We start from the raw sequence: 17817 nt of genomic DNA, 5'->3' as shown, positions 1-17817 counted from the left end.
TAAATGGTATTTACTAATAATACACCTATGCTTCTTTATTTAGTGCTCCATAAAAAAGATCTCTGTCATAGAGATCTGGAAACTGGAAGGACACACTGAAGTAGTGCACTTTAATAGTATTTACTGTGTTTTTAAGCCCAGTCCAGACAGTTTTGTTCTGTTCAACACTACTCCCTGAGGTAGCAGCACTTTCACTTTTTCTTACTGCTGTGAGCTGCAAGATCACATTGCCTTTGAGGGTTTGAATGGTAAACACTTGTCTATACATTGAAAAATGTATTTATTAAGCAACAATCTTCATTTAAATACTTTAACATCAATAATTACATTTCCACTCAAGTTTTCTCCCTCCCATAAAGCTTTTGTCCCTGGCTCTTTGGTTTCTGCATGTACCCTGAGCAGGACTACTTTTGCATTCCTAAAGTGCGCCTTGTTATTCTTCTTATTTTGATTGCTCCAACTTAGTGTTCAGCAGCTGGTTGCCAGTTTCTCCCATTACTGGCTAATGGGTCAAGTGCTGCCAGCACCAAAATAAACTGCTTGTTTTGTTTAATGGTGTCACATACTAATAGTATTAATGATATTTCAGGGCACAACAGGCCAGCTTATAAGCAAAGCCCCCATATTATGGCCATAAAGAAAGTTTACATCCAGACAAGGAAGCAGAAGAAGCTACACTTCATTGTGGGTGGGTATGCCTACCTGCTGCCCAAAACCTCCATTATTCTCCAATGCCCCACAAGGAGGTTCCGGAAATCAATGATCACTTGGGAGAAGGATGACAAGAGGCTCGTCAGTTCAGCTCACATCACCATTGCACCCTACGGGTACATGAAAATCCATCGTTTGAAGCCTTCAGACACCGGGACATACACCTGCACAGCAGGGCCAGTACGGGAGCATTTTGTAATTAAACTAATTGGAAGCAACAAGAAGATCATTTCTGGGCAGCCAACTGGTGTTAGGGAGGAAGAGGCCATGAGAAAGGCCAACTTAAATGAAGCCTTGGGAACACAGGGGAAACACATCAATGGAATTCTCTTCAATGGGAGCAAGGCTGAAAAGCGAGGGCACCTTGCTGACCCCAGCAGCTGGTATGACGATATTGTCTCAAGGCTGCTACAGCACAGGGGCTGGCCAGGGGAAAATCTGGAGTCCTGGGAAGCCCAGGAGTCCATGGAGAGAAACGCGTCCTCAGAGGAGGACCAGAGCCAAGAGTATAGCCTGCCATTTACTATGGTCACAGAGCAGAAACGCTTGGATGATATCATAAGGAACTTGTCTCAACAGCCTGAGGAACTTAAAGACATCTACGCTGAGCAGCTTGTTGTGCAGCTGGCTCATGAGGTTTTCAAGAGCCACTTGGAGCACCAGGAATCTGTCCTCAAAGCATCAAGGAGAAGAGTAGATTCAGCCTCTGTGGAGTACCCTCTCCACAGGCATGTTTCTGGATTTACCAGCTCCCTGAGGACATCATCTGCCGAAGCATTTCTTCCCACCTCTGTAGATCTGGCAAATGGCTTGCGCAGACCTCATCAAAAGCCTGCCATCCTCCGAAAGATTTCAGCAGCACAACAACTTTCTGCTTCAGAGGTTGTTACCCACCTGGGACAGACAGTGGTCCTAGCCAGTGGCACATTGAGCGTGCTGCTTCACTGCGAAGCGGTGGGAAACCCGAAGCCCACCATCAGCTGGGCTAAGAATGGAGACGAGGTGAAATACAATGATAGGTAAAACATATTATTTAACTTTTAAGAAAATAATTGATATTTTGATTCTCCAGTTTCCATGTTTTACTGCCTGTCAGTCCCATGGACAAAACCATATGTTGTTGTAGTCTGATTTCATAGCAGAAAGAAGGGCTAACACATGTGAAGTGGTGAACAGGGCACTATAACTCTTCAGCAAGGTCTGGATGCTAGGTCAGTCTGGTGTGGCAAACAGGAGCTTTACTTCTGTTTCAGTAAGTAAAAAGAAGAGTTTGTAAAGTACTAAAGTCGATAAGTGCCTAATGCAGTCAACAGAGCACTCCACGTCTGGAGGCTGGGAGCCTTAGTGTATTTTCCCATCTGAAGGTGGAGGTTTCTGCTATGAAGAATGGTTTTGAGATACAAAGATTGATTATTGATTGTCACGATTACTATTATCCTCTGCTGGAGATATGAATTGCATTTCTCACAATGCTCCTGCAGGGTCTGTCTGACATGGTTGTGGTAGCAGAAGATGGAGGAACTGAGGCTTCTGCCTTGCACATGTGTATCTGTGTGTGAAACTGCCCCAGAGTAAACCTCAGAGGGTATTACAATCACCATTCCCTGTGTTTGTTCTGATAGAGTCTGGAAACAGTGGAACCATACTTCATGGCTGTTTGCAACTATGCTGTCATCTCAACACACTTGTCTCTAAGCATTAGTCTTCTGATGTGAGTTGGTGCATCCTTGTTTGTTCAAACTCCAGTGTGCTGGCCCCTGGTGTAGCCTGAGAACTTGAGTAACAAAATGCTTTTATCAGTGTACCACAGAAATGATGCTGGTTTTCCTTCAGGTAGCCTTTACCTGCCTATCACTCCATGTTATTCGTTTGTGTGCAAGAGCACAAAAAAAGAGATTTTTTTCAGTGCTAGTTATATGCTTAACTGTGTTGATAACATACATTTTTCTCGTGTATTTTTAAGATTTTATGTTTTGGTTCTGTTCTGTGAGAAAGTGGTGTATAAGGATAGGCAGAGAGTGCAAGAGGAGGTTCTATTAACCAACATAGTAGTCCAGGGATCTGCTAGCAGCTCTTTCTGCACAAGATACTGACCTCGGTTAAGATATCTGAATTTAGTCATAAGGTCAGCTTGAGAAATGAGAAAAGATGGAGTCAAAGCAAAAATTAATTTCCAGTGTGGTGCCTGTGAATCATCCAGTAAAGACTTGATTTAGGTACAATTGCTCCTTCTGCATAGTTACAATTAATTAGCTCCTTTCTCACTTTGGCAACAGAATCACTCCAAAGTCATTGGTCCCAGATGACTGGAAGCTAGCAAACGTGACGCCCCTCTACAAGAAGGGTCGGAAGGAGGATCCGGGGAACTACAGGCCTGTCAGCCTGACCTCGGTGCCGGGGAAGGTCATGGAGCAGATCATCTTGAGTGCCATTACACTGCACGTGTGGGACAGCCAGGGGATCAGGCTCAGCCAGCATGGGTTTATGAAAGGGAGCTCCTGTTTCACTAACCTGGTCTCCTTCTATGACAAGGTGACCGGCTTAGTGGATGAGGGGAAGGCTGTGGATGTTGTCTACTTGGACTTCAGTAAGGCCTTTGACACAGTCTCCCACAGCATTCTCCTGGAGAAGCTGGCTGCTCACGGCTTGGATGGGTGCACTCTGTGCTGAGTTAAAAACTGGCTGGACGGCCGAGCCCGGAGAGTGGTGGTGAATGGAGTCAAATCCAGTTGGCAGCCGGTCACGAGTGGTGTTCCCCAGGGCTCAGTACTGGGGCCGGTCCTGTTCAACATCTTCACTGATGATCTGGATGAGGGGATCGAGTGCACCCTCAGTAAATTTGTAGATGACACCAAGTTGGGTGGAAGTGTCGATCTGCTGGAGGGTAGGAAGGCCCTGCAGAGGGACGTGGACAGGCTGGATCGTTGGGCTGGAGCCAACTGTATGAGATTCAACAAGGCTAAGTGTCGGGTCCTGCACTTGGATCACAAGACCCCCATGCAATGCTACAGGCTTGGGGAGGAGTGGCTGGAGAGCTGCCTGGCAGAAAAGGACCTGGGGGTGTTGGTTGACAGCCACCTGAACATGAGCCAGCAGTGTGCTCAGGTGGCCAAGGGGGCCAATGGCATCCTGGCTTGTATCAAGAATAGTGTGGCCAGCAGGACCAGGGAGGTGATAGTGCCCCTGTACTCGGCACTGGTGAGGCCGCACCTCGAGTACTGTGTTCAGTTTTGGGCCCCTCACTACAAGAAGGACATTGAGGTGCTGGAGCGTGTCCAGAGAAGGGCAACAAAACTGGTGAAGGGTCTGGAGCACAAGTCTTATGAGGAGCGGCTGAGGGAACTGGGGTTGTTTAGTCTGGAGAAGAGGAGGCTGAGGGGAGACCTTATTGCTCTCTACAACTACCTGAAAGGAGGTTGTAGCAAGGTGGGGGTCAGTCTCTTGACCCTAGTAACAAGTGATAGGATGAGAGGAAACGGCCTCAAGCTGCGCCAGGGGAAGTTCAGGTTAGATATTAGGAAAAACTTCTTCACCGAAAGGGTGGTCAGGCATTGGAACAGGCTGCCCAGGGAAGTAGTTGAGTCTCCATCCCTGGAGGTATTTAAAGGACGGATAGACGTGGTGCTTGAGGACATGGTATAGTGATGAACTTGGCAGTGTCAGGTTAACGGTTGGACTCAATGATCTTAAGGGTCTTTTCCAACCTTGACGATTCTATGATTCTATGATTGTTTTCTCTCATGTACTGAATTTCCTGGTTCTTGTCTCTTTTTCTGTGTCTGAAGGCTAGTAAGTATATTAGGTTTCACACAAAAAATGTTAAGTTTTGCAGGAGGAGGGGAGACTACAAGCAAGAATGTATGTCTTGTGGAAATCACATGCAGACTTGGGCCTGTAGTATCCCTTTATTTGCCCATATTCCTACGAAAATATCTTCATGGCCCCCCAAGATTTTCATATATAGATTTTCATTGCCAGTTGTTACATCCTGTTGGAATTGTGCCATTAAGGGTTATTTTTTTTTCTCTGCATGAAATGACTGTGATTTCTGTGATATGCTTGAAAGGGAATGGAGGTTACATAAAAAGTCCACATGTGGTTAATGCCGGACACTACACTCATGAGAAAATTACAAGTTTATTTCGCACCATATAAGCAGCCATTGTGTAGCAACAGGCAGAGTCATTTAGCTGACAATAAAAGTCTTATGATTTCTGAAATTTTAGTTTGGATTTTTTTTTTTAATTTTACAATGCCTTTCAACCTTTTTTTTTTCCATTCAGTTTGGCTGAAAAAACATGAAATGCTGTGTTATATTCCTGAATTATCAAACAACTATGTGTGCTCAAAATTTCTATCAGGAGGACTCAGGGAAGTACAGTTTATTTGCCAGTTAGTAGCGTTATTCATTGAAAACTCTTCTTTAAAGGTGGAGGCAGTTTCCACTTTATGAACTTCCTTCTATACTCATCACTTATGGTTCCTCCAGGTTGGTGCGAGGGGAGGAAATAAGCAGTGCTGTGGGCTTCAGAGATACTCAGCATCTGTAACTTTGGTGTTAATGGAAGTTTAGAAATCATGGTGCATATGAAAATTGGGTTGTGGATGTTTTGCTGGGTTCTTAACAGCAGGATTCTGGTTTTGGCTCAGAATGCTCTTGCTGGCTGCCAGTCAGCTGTGTAAATGAAAGCCACAGTTTAAGCAGTCTCACACTGTACTGCTGTAAACTGCAAGGCCATCTGCATGCGGTGGTGTTTGGTATGCTTGAGCTGTCTTTCAGCTCTGCAGCTTATCTTCTTCATACTTTGCCAGTCACTGAATGGAGAAGAGAAACCAGATTTCCAGCCCACCTCTGTCTTAATGGGCATAAGAAAATTAATATAGATAGGCTTTCCTGTACCAGTATCAAAGAGAGACACTTTTGGTGAGGAAGGTCAGAGAGTTGTGCTGAAGTCACTCAGCTTATGCCCTACTGAGTATACTGAGATTCCAGTTGTATCTGGTTTGTATTGTGATTTTTAGAGTGTAGGCTGCTGGGTTTAGGTTGGGTGATAGCTATCTGTATTGTGTATTACCAAATACTGAGATAAAGGCACTCACTTTCCTGCATTGTGGCCATGGATTTTGTCTGGACCAGTGATCTAGCAACGAATGGCTTTATTCCCACTGTCTCCTTCCACGAGCTGTGCCATCCACCGAAAAGTATTTATAACTCCTACTATGTAGCTCCACTTGCAAAAATTATTTTCTTTAGCTTTAGTCTAGGTGCTGTCACAAAAAGATATAACACAGGCCCCAAAAAAGTGTTGGTTTTCAGTTACTCAAAAGAATGAAAACATATGACGCAAAAAGCTGCAGCAGTTGAAAATATCTGTGTGGTTCCAGTAAAAGACCCTTAACTTGAGTCTGCATATTCAGCCTTAGTGCATACTTAACATGAGTGTCCATACTCTCTCCTAAGGTTAAAGTGTCAGCTTAACACCAGCATGGGTTCTGAGTGCAGTTTCAGAGCCTGCTAGTACCTATACCAAAGTCTGGAGACTTCTGTTAATGACGGAAAATATTTTATTTCAAAGAAAATTCAGATTAAATTCCTTAGGAATCAATTTTAAAAGTGAAAAAATCGTCAAGGGACTTATGCATTGTTTAGTAAGCCTTCCAATTATGCTGTAATTTCCATCACTGTGAACCAGTTGATACTTGATAATTCAACTTTTCTAAAACAGAAATGTATTTTATAAATGGACATGAAGCAGAATTTAAACAGTAGGTGATACAGAGTTAGGTGTTTGCGAGGTGCCATCTGAATTAGCCACTGATATAGGTCCTGTAAAATACATTTTTGTCTTGGGGACAATGTGGTATGGAGCAACTGAGATGAGACTGATTAAACATTAAGCTGTATTATTTTAAGTCCATAAACGAGATTCTGAAGACATGCTGCTGACAGAAAGAATTGCTACAGCTGGTATTTTTTTCACCACTGACAAGCAACTCAATACCTAACAAAAATAGCAATCTACGAGCAAGTAGGGATTCCAGCCAAAATCATTCTATACAAAGAGGGATAATAAAAGATCTACTTCCAAGAAAAGCAGCTATGCCAAATTTTGACACACAAATAACAGAAAGAATTATTGAAAAGAAGAGGACATGAGTTTTGTTTCTAGAGAAGGACATTAAAACTTGGGTTTAAAAAATAGGAAGATGGAGCTGTGTTGGAGTTTATTTTTCTTAAAGGCAGGTACCTACCTGGCCTATTTCTATTTCTAAAAATATTTGTGCTGGATCTTGAGGTGACTTAAATTGACAAAGAGAGATTTACATCAGCAGAGCCAATTAACAACAAACAAATATGTTCCCTTGTGTTTTACAAGGTGTAATATTAAGCAAGCTCTTTCCTCAACCTGAAGGTGACAAAAACATTTGTAAAAACTTTTTTTAGGGGGTTGTAGGTGTTAGTTTGATGTAGGACTGACTGATCAGCCGACATAATATATTTGCACACATGCAGGCAGAACACACACAACTTTTAATTGTTGTATGCTAGTATAATTTGGGACAAATTCTGAAGCTCTAATGAATTCTGTGTAGACATTGAACCAGTCGGTGTTAAACTAAAAAATTTACATGTGAGATACTGATGCATGCTAACACTAGTTTTGTAATTAATTTGTTAGTTATTGGCACTGTTAGCAGTGGTTAACTAGAAGTCTGCCGTGTTTATGACTAAGTGGTAAGAAAGAAAAGATCCTTGAAAGCAGAAGTGGGGAGGGAATTCTTTCAACCATTTGTGTTTTTTCTGTGCAAGCAAAGATGCAATTTAAAAATTATTCATTTTAGTTTTGCAAATGTGCATTTTTCTAGGCACTTGCAAAACTTGGTTGACAAAAGGCAGCTCTTTCCTTTTATTAATAATAATTATTATTATTACTCAAAAAAGGGTTAAAAATAATTTTAACTCTGGATTTTTTCCTATAATAGATTTTGATGGGTGGCCCTAATCTGGTTTGTTTTAGAATCTACCACCCACAGTGTTGTGCAAGATCAAGTATCTGCTGCTTTTTGGTCCATGAGACAACAGTTTTCATTGGGGGGCTGGGAGTAGAAAGAAACTCATCAATTCCAGGATCTGTGAGCAGACTTTTATTGCATGTGTTTTACAGGCATATCCCTCCCCCACTTTCACCCTTGTCACTGTCAATCACAGCCTCAACTAAGAGTTTACGTACAACAGCTGCTGAAAGTTGCTGATGAGAAAAGTAATTTATCATTAGGTTTTATCAACAGTTTCACCTAAAAATTTAAGAAAAAGGAACAATAATCATGAAATACACTGTGCTGAAAATAAGGGAACATAAGCATTGACAAGAGTTCATGGACTGAATTCTTGCTTAAACAGGTATACATGAGGACCTGATCGAGTTATACTACTGGCAAAACCAGACTGTGAAAAGAAGTTGTTCATAAGACCTCTAAGGTTATTTTCATTCCATTTAACCATGGGCAGTACACTGAGATCACAGTAGGCTCCTTTTACTGGCAGAGGAAAGAAACAGTTCGTTCAGACCAAGGAAGAGCTGAGTATTCCTCTCTGTCTTCACTGACTATCAGGGGAGCAACGAGGCTGCTGAGTTTCTACAAACTGCCCAACAATCAAAGAATTTGAAGCCTATTTCAGGCTTTGCCACTGAGCCTGTGGTTCACTTCACTTCTTTCTGCCCAGCTTCAGAAAGTTTCATGATTTTTCCCTTGCAATAATTTGATTTTTCTTTACTATTGCTACTGCTTCTTTGCAGAACTGGGAGACAGGGAGGCTAGACATCTCATTCAGCATCATACAGGAAGGGACACAGCAGAGGAGGAGGTCTCACAAACCATGGGCAGATGTCCTAAGGACTCAGCAATGTTTCTCTAATACATATATCAGCAATAGAAGAACTGGTAATGAGACTAAAATTTAATTTGAGTAATCACAGCTCACAGTCTCAATGTAAGACTTTACATTTCTTAATAGATTTTTAAATATAACCTAAAGGACTGAACTGTAAAAAAAAATCACCTAAACCTGAAAAAGTCCCAGTAAATATATTCGTGCTCACACAAACTAAGAGACTATTACATCTTTCTTTCTGCTTTACTCTAGGATACTACTTCAGCCTGATGACTCCTTGCAGATTCTAGCACCTGTGGAAGCTGATGTGGGTTTCTATGCTTGCAATGCATCCAATGCCCTGGGATCTGACTCTGTCTCCATTGCTGTCACTCTAGCAGGTAATAGTTCACTCTCTGTGATTGCAGGATGGTCCCTGCCACTTGTGTAGTTCTGGACAGAAATTGTTTTAGGGGAGCAGAGAGCTGTGGATGCTGGGTGGGCAAGGTGGGTCAACAGAGGTACACTGGTGAAAACACAAGGTTTGAACTCTGGAAAAATCTGAGGCATAGTCCAGCTTTCCCAGACCGTTCGTGAAATTTGTGGATTTCTGCTAGAGATCAGTGTTTTTTTCTCATTTTCTGCATCTGACGTGCTCTCAAGGCAGTGCTTATCCTGGCTATTCACAGCTTATATGGCCAGTGCAGTCCAGGCCTCCCAATTCGTATGCTTCATTTTAAACCTATTGCTGATCTCTTCAAGTGTAACAGACTGATCAAAGGACTTATTCAGATTTACATTAGGCAGGCCTGAAAAATACCAGAGCTGAAGAGCTAGCCCCTTGCAGGATCAAGCCCTGTATCGTATTTGATCCATTGTGGCACAAGCATGGCTGACAGTGTTTCAATTGCTGGCAAATAGAGGTTCAGAAAAAATTAACTTCTATGTTTATATTTCTCTCGTAATGGTTGAGTTCTAAAGCAGACTAAATATCCTTTGTTAGTTTAGATTTCAGTTCTAAAGAAAACTCACCCAAATAAAAGCCAAGGGAAACTGGAGGTAGTGCATGGATCCAGCTTCAAGGTTCATTGGTAGGCAATGTCAGCAGGCTCACAACCATGTCAGGACTAGTAGAAGGACAGAGCAGCAAACGTGAATGAGGACCTGTTGAGTAAGATGAAGGCACACAATAGACAGCTAAGGACTGTGACAAGGCAGAGAGGTCTTAGAGAAAGAGGATCCTATTTATCACAAAGATAAAAGGAAACACATTAGGAATGCTAGAAAGCTTATTGATTTTTCAGACCTCTCCGTTTCACTGCTGCAGAATGTGGAAACATTTGGAGGCCTCCAGTATGTGAGCAGTGACCATCAGCTGCCAATGTATCCTTGTATGATTAGAGGAATAGCTGTTGATAAGCTTGAGTTTTTTACACCAAACAGAGAAAATTTCAGGTAAGAGGAGCATGAAGAAAAACTAAGAATGCAGCAATGGCCAGCAGTGAAGCTCTGATGATCAGTAGACCAACTGGAAAGACACCTTGTCTCTGCCTTAGAAGAACAGCTGAATCCCCCAGGGTGGAAAAGGAAGACCTGCATTAGAGCTGCCTGTTACATGTAGGCAAAAACAAAGAGACTGATCCTTTTTACACTGCTGCAAATCAGGACTATATTTGCTGAATCCCAGGCAGCAGGGCAGTAGTGCTACCACTAAGACAGTATAGTGTTTTATAAGGAGCAACTCCACAGTAACCCTCTTGTGTTGCACCAGCAAGGAGCTGAACAAAAGGTTACAAAAATCATGAGTCAAAACTGCTGTTCTGTCCATATTGCTCCAGTGAGTTTAAAAGCCATAGTCTTTGTACAACGTATTTTGTGGAGACAATTTTGTGTGAAGCTACAGAAAAATAAACTGAGCATTAGGTATACACATGGCACAAAAAGGCTATTCGCTTTTTGATTATAATTAATTATCAACATTGTAGTTTAACCTTTTTAGATGAATTAACATTTACGCATCCCAGACTCAAGCTGAACTCTGCTTAGGAACTGGTATACATTTCCATCTCACATCCAAGGCAAAGAGCTGAACACCGTATAAAATGAGGCCATAAATATCAAAATGAGATACTGAGCAGTTTTTGGAACAAAGCAAGAACCTTTTTGGCATAATGGAAGTACTTTCTCCAAAAAAACCTGGAAAACTGAGACCATCTTTAGAGGGATCAGGAGTGGGGCCGAAAGCTTATTTCATTGAAGAATTTTTTGATTAGTTTAACACATGCATGGAAAAAAAGACAGTGGAATATGTTTCCATTTTTCTCAATGGTTTGCTACCCGTTTGTGGGTTGAACAGCTAACAGATTTTTAATCTTTTGATGAGATTTTGGAAACCAATCAGGAAAATAAAAGGCTGATGGATAGGTAAAGAATTTTTCTTTCTTTTCTTTAGGCTTTGCCACAAAGCATCGAAACTTTTGGAGATACTGTAACAATAAAATATATTTTACTTTGCTATTCTTAGGCATTAAAAGCACCAAAAGAAAAATTAAAAAAAAGTACTAAAAAAAGCCCAAACAGGTATGATAGGAATCCCAAATGAAAGGCATCTTTTAAAAGCGCTGGAAATATAGCTATGTGGAGCAATTTATAGTTAGGGCTGAATTAAATTTTCAGGACTCTCCATGACCATAATGAAACCAAGTTCTTTTTCTCACCTCCATCTTTTCTTCCTTGGTCACCTCCAGATTAACACACAAATGAAGCCAATGGTAGACATTAGCCTAAAACTGCAGCTTCTAGGGCAAATGATGATATCTGAACCTGTTTTGTATTAAAGGGGAAAAAAAAAAAATGTGTTTCTAGATTTTTGGAGAAAGATGAATTTGAAAATACAACACTGAGTCAAAAACACCCAAGTCCCATACCATTTAAAGCGATGTTGTCATGTTCTGCCCCTCCTGCTAACATCCTGCCTGCAGAGCATTTTGGCTGGGACAGGAGGCTGCCTTAACCCAGCTCTGTGAGCCCTGCTGCTTCACTCCCCTCTCTCAGAGCTAAGCCTGAGTATCTCTGAACTGTTTTGTGTCATGTAGGCATGCCTCTACAGCGCCCCTACAAAAGGAATTGCAGAAGGCTTCTCGAGCCCCTGATGGTGGATAACTCCATAGCTAACCCCACACAGACAGGCACAACAGCAGGGAAACACCTTGACCCACTTGCTCGCTGTCACCGATGTTGGAAGCACACTGAAAACAATTTGAAAAGTTTGTTGCAGGCAAAGCAGGTATCTTTGTTAGAGATAAACTATGTTAACACACAACACTGTTACTACAGGCATTAGAAAAAACAAAACAGGTTTTCTGACAGAAAGGAGCTTGTTTACGTCCCCCATCTTCTTACGCTAGCCATTATGAGAAAACTTTCTGGTTATGGTCTCATCTTCCCAATCCCAGTGTTTCCACTGTAGGTTAAAGAAAACATGATCGATGTGTGGAAACAGCTTGGATGTTACTCTAAACCTCCTGCACTATCAATATGCCTGTAGCCATCACTCAGGCTTCTTTTTTCTATGTTTGGCCTTTGGCAAAGGGTGCTATTTTGGTTGCAGTACCAGGCAAACATCTTGCTGCAGCTCCAATTGTACTGGTGTTTATTGATTCAGCTGCTTCTCATGTGTGTCCGTATGGCTTTAATGCTATTCTGCTTCTGCTGTAAGCATGCTTTTTCTTTTTCCAAGACAGCTTTTCCCATGGAATTTGGTGACACTGTAACATTATAAAGAGCAGATGGCCTCATACTCCAGCATTTTCCCTTATTCACCTGTCCTGTGTAGGTACTTTCACACAGAGCATCCCAGGCCATCTGTCCCATGCTTGGTCTGATAAACTGTGGTGCTTCTTTTATACAGGAAAGCCACTGATAAAGGCATCAAGAACTACTGTGATCAACACTGAATTGCCTGCTGTCACTGTTGATATTGGAAGCACAGTGAAAACAATCCAGAGAGCAAATGTTACCATTAGCTGCCAGGTCGCAGGTGAGAAATTACTTCGTCTCCCATGCAGGTGCCTTCGGCTATAAATTTCTGTGGGGTTCTTTGCTAAATTGATGTCTCCAGGTGCAGCTGGGTGAAACTGCAAGGTTTTCCTAGGACTCAGGCAAGCTTCATTGCTTCCATTAATTCTTGGTATAGAAATTGTCCTCCTTTTATCAATACTAACAAGAAAAGTGTAGTGGCTTAAGAAAATTGGTCTGGGACAATACAAGAGGCATCTTTGTTACAGATACAGGGTATGATGTGGATACAACAAAACTGATACACAGTCCTACCTATTGGGCATGTTTGTTGAGAATACACAAGTATGGACTGACTCATTTCCTCATTGATGGGGTTTTCAAAGTCCACGCCAGTTAGTTCCTTCTTTTCCTACCAAACTCTGTTTTTCCAAATTAAGGGCATATTAGCACACATTCTTTTTTTGTTTTTTCTTTTTTCACCTTTGGAGTACAGGAATTCAGAGGAATTCTGCTGAAAGAGGGTTCCCCCGAAACTGTTTTCCAGCCAGAGACTCAATGTCCCTCACTCTTACAATGGCAGTTTGCCTCTTTCCAATGGTGACCAAAAAAGGTTGACCTTATCTGCATGTTGCAGTCCCTACAGCTGTTGGTGGGAATGATGTTGGCATGAGGAGGAGGAGTGGGGGAAGAGAGGGAGCTGGGAAATCTCTAAAGACCCAGGGCCAGACCTTTGATTCATTACATTTTCATGCCTAGTATGAGGGGGAACAGGAAGGGAAGGGAGCAAAGTAAGCCGTGCTGAGTGTTACACAAATATCTGTCGTGGAGGCTTGTTTTAAGTCCCTTAGACCCATGCTTTATCTTCTTGTCCCCAGCTACTTCGGATGACTCTAAATAAGCATCTGCAATGCAAATATACAAATGTCCTGCTTTTTTTACACTTCCTGCTCTAAGTACTTAGTGGTTGTCAGTTTTCCTTCTTCAAGTGCTGCCAACCACACCCCTATGCAAATTCTTAAGTAAAAAGAGTATTTGGCTCAAGTTTCACTGTTTGATCATCTGTCCTTTAGCAAAGCATGCACATTAGCTGTGCAAACACTAGGCTGGGATCCCAATTTATTAATTACTCTCAGTGGGATGAATGAAATAAAAATACAGTATCATTTTTCCTGGTGGTTCATGAAGGATTAAATTCAGTAGTTCTGTTGCCCTCTCAACATAGACACTAGACACTCCCTTGTAATCAGACTGATGTCCAGTGTCTTTCAAGGAAGAATGAGATGAAAGCTGTAGTCTTTTTCCCCTGGCCTCTGCATGGCCACCTGCACTGACGGTGTGTGAAAGAGACTAAGGATTATATGAACAAAAATTATTTTGGATTTCTCTCTCTGGGTTCTCTCAGCTGCAGATGGGGAGGCCCCACAGATGTAGACAGTGATTGCTGATTTAAGAAGTGCAACCATTTCCCTTCATCACAAAGACATGAAAAGAGCAGGATGTGGCTGAACAAAGTTGCCACAGTTCTTACCGTATCGTAAAACTACAGGAGGAGAGCACAGCATGGTCAGGGGCACAGATTCAGTGCCTTTTCTGACAGGAAAATCATTTCTAGCAGTTTTATGAGGCCTCCTTGCTATGACAATGTATGTCCACAATGGAAAATTTTAGCAGTGTCACAGCAGAATCACTGTCTTCCCTCCCAGAAGGCTTTTTGCTATCTAGTGGCATTACTGTATATTGGATTCTTCTGTGACACAGAAGAAATTTGCTTAAACCATCATTTTCTTCATTGGTGTTTGTCTTCTGCTACTGCATGTGCAGAAAATGTCTACTGTATTTGACACCAGAGATTAACACTGTTGAAATTATGATAAAGTCATAAACCACAAGCTGTGATGTTACACAAGGAATGAGAGAGTGAGTAATGAGGGCAGAAATATTTTATAGGCGCTAGAATCCTATTTTCATAGAAATAGTGTTAATAATTCAACAGCAATTTTAAAAAAAGCTACATATTGGAAGAGATCCAGGAACAGAGTGATGTCTACCAGCTGGCTCACCTATGCCTGGAAAATATACCATCTCATAAAACCTGTTAAAGAACATGACAGTAAATATGATTTCCTTCTAATGTAAGCACAAATTTTTTTATTTAGTATCAGGGTTGTGATTATCCAACTTTTTAATATATTTTTGATCATTCTACTTAGAACAATCAATTCTAAGGAGAAGAGTAACATGCACTATTGCTTCTGTCAGCAAACATGTCGTATCCTAGTGACTTCTTCAGAGTAGATGAACTTTACAGCTAAGTAGTTTGCCAAAGTTCCCCAGAAGGCAGTAACAATGAAATGGCCATCAAATCATAGTAAGTTAATGTGCAATGGTTAATGCAATAATAAAAAAGAAATTAGAGTGTGAGAATGAAGTGAACATAATTAGGAAGCAAACTAACATAGCCAGAAATTATGTGAAGACTCATCTAGATGAAAAAACTCTTCACGCAGCTTTGTGAAACTGTAGTCTTTTCCCTTCTAGTACTTTCCCTCTAGTCTTTTCAGGATGCCCTGAGCCAGCACAGCAACTGAGAGTTGTTCCAGATCAGAATTTGGTGCCTGTTAATCTCATCATTATAAGCTATGTTGCTATCACTGAGCTGTATAGTCTGTAGTATAGGGCCATGCATGTATTGGATCTTGATGTCTTGCCTCATATAAGGACATGTCTTTACTGAGAGTCAGCAGGACAGCAGAATAAATATTTACAAGAGAAATATTAGGTATGAGGATCAGTTATGACGTTTTCTGAAGCTGTTCTTGCTGTCAAGGAACAGAAATATACACTTGCTGCTGACAAGTGTTGATAAGCATGGAGAAGGTTTCTTAAAAACAAGAGATAAGAGAACATTACCAGAGCCTCAGGAGTAATTCTATATTGCTCTAACATCTTTTGAAAGGCATAAGCACTGTCAAAATCTGTGTTCTGAGCTGAAATCTATAGATATTAGCTGTAAGACAAGGGAAAACAAAATCACCCTGGATGCATTAGCGTTTAATTAGCCCCTGATATTATGTCAGGATGAAACTCTATTGTGTTTATAACACAAAGATGGTGTTGTGGTTTTGTTCAAGCTTGAAAAGCAGCCTTATTTCACTTGACAGAACTTTGCTGCTTTGTCTATAGAGGTGAAAGAATAGTTTTTAAACATAGTTAGGTGATTGTGGTCAATCCCAGACTTCTCTAAAACTGATCCTAAGGGAACTCCCACTCAAAAGTCACTCAGGAGTCTTGCAGATGCCTGTGACTTCCAGGTGGAGGATTTTCTCCAAGCTTCAGAAAGCCAGCAGCATTCCTGGTGTGGGCAATTTCACTTCCAAATGGGATGTGGGAGCAGTTTGGATCACATCAGTATCACTAGGAAGCTTTCTGTTGACTTCCACACTTAAATTGTGCAGATATTCATTCAGATACCAGAAGCCTCAATCAATCTGACCCAAGCTGTTACTGAAAATACAAGTTGGACTTGAAAGGAGGAACCAGTTTTAAAAATCTAGTTCTTAGTACATTTCTCCATGGTATCCTTCAGGCCATAAGACTTCTAACAGAGGCACCTGCCTGCAAAGTGTCTTGTACCATTAGTCACTGTTGAGTCAGAACAGGTTTGGAAGAGTGACTTAAAATATATTACCATCCTGCCTTGTATATCCTTCTCTCTCTGATGTTTCAGCTTTCAGCTTTTTCAAGTCTCCCAGACATTCCTTTCCTCTGTATTTCATCTATATGCTGGAGGTTATATTTTTCTAGTTCTTACCTTGCTTTATGACCCATATTTGTTCATCAGCTATACCAGATTCTGACATGCAAGTCACTATTTGAAGAATATTGTGGCATTGGAAACAAGTCACCACTGCTAGATCCTTGTATTGCTATCCTTTGTTTCCCCAAAAGCTCCTGGTTTAGCAAAAATTACCTCAACTGGCATGAACAGTTCTGCTTGCTACATATCCTAAGTAGCTTTTTTGTGCTGGATACATGCACAGTGATGGAGGGGAAAGCTGAAGAAGAATAGGCTTGGATAACTATTCACCAACTAAAGTCTTGCCTGCCCAGCAAAGTGAGTTTTGTTTCAAGTTGGCACCTCTCAGGCTTTCAGTCTCTGTGATTGTTTCTGCAAGGCACACACACTCGGCTCTCTGTCCTCTGCCATGCACCGTTAGCCAACAAAACTGACTGAAATGCTCTTGCTACCCCTTGTGGCAATGCTGCACAATGATGTTTGCTCATCCCTGTGTTGGCTGCCTCCTATTCCAGTCTTAAGGTTTATATGTGTCGCTGAAGGTGGAAGCATAAAGTAAAACGAAACTACTGCTCACTGAGATATACTACTTATCTTCCCTAAACCAAACTGTAGGAATAGCTGTACAGGGTATTTTTAAATAATCTTCTGTTAGTGTGGAAACTTCACATTAAAGACAGAGGAAGAACACACTTGTAGAGTAGCAGTCAGAAAAAGGGGTTTGTAGAGCTGCTGGACATTTTGTAGGTACAGTGCACCTTTTCTAGACTCAACAGTAATAACTCAACAGTAAGGGGTCTTACCTTTAACCCCTTGTTGCTTCTTCTGCTAGTGAAGTATGTACAAGAGGAATCTGCCTGTCTGGACTAAGACTATCTGAGCAGCTGTCTGCAAGAAGCAAATTAGTTTTGTCTGTCTCTCTGCATTTATTTATTTATTTTATTTCAGCCCCTGCTCTTGAGTACTGTGGTCATATGAAATCCTCATTGTCCCTTTCCCTTCTTCTTTACCCTTCTCAGCACTCCTCATCCCTCCCCCTTCTCTCACTGTTTGCGCTTATCTTCCTTTATTTTCAATAAAAACTTGAAAGCTCTACCCAATTTCAGCCTTCAAAACAAAGAAAAAAAGATGAGCTCTGGTTGGAATTGGAGAAAGCTTTAGAAGTTTATAATCTTGTGATTGTTTATTTCTGAGGTACATTTGTTGATACTTCCATGCCTAAGTTTGGCAATAGCCGTAATGTGAAAACCTGTGCACTGTAAATAGCTTAGAATGCAAGAGAGAGTGGATCATCCTTTCACTAGGGTGGCATTGGGAGGACAAGTGCTGGGATGTGAGTGTTTTTCCATCTCAGGGACTGCAGAACTGGAAGAGTCTCCATTTTCTCTCTTCAGAGCTCAACTCTCAAACTTCCTTT

General features: G+C 41.4%; 1 protein-coding gene across 2 annotated transcripts in view; it reads left to right on the top strand.

The window, feature by feature from the left end:
- Positions 1-17817, top strand: part of ADAMTSL1 (ADAMTS like 1) — a 198882-nt gene that overhangs the window by 149100 nt on the left and 31965 nt on the right. For both annotated transcript variants that reach the window (XM_087742441.1, XM_087742442.1), the window contains 3 exons: positions 590-1730; positions 8858-8985; positions 12495-12623. In XM_087742441.1, the coding sequence (XP_087598567.1) occupies positions 590-1730; positions 8858-8985; positions 12495-12623 (1398 nt within the window). The remainder of the gene's footprint in view (positions 1-589; positions 1731-8857; positions 8986-12494; positions 12624-17817) is intronic.

This window comes from Nipponia nippon, unplaced genomic scaffold (assembly GCF_047370975.1).
Source record: "Nipponia nippon isolate SJK-2023a ecotype South Korea unplaced genomic scaffold, ASM4737097v1 scaffold_8, whole genome shotgun sequence".
Taxonomy (NCBI): domain Eukaryota; kingdom Metazoa; phylum Chordata; class Aves; order Pelecaniformes; family Threskiornithidae; genus Nipponia; species Nipponia nippon.
This window is presented reverse-complemented; position numbering and strand designations above follow the sequence as displayed.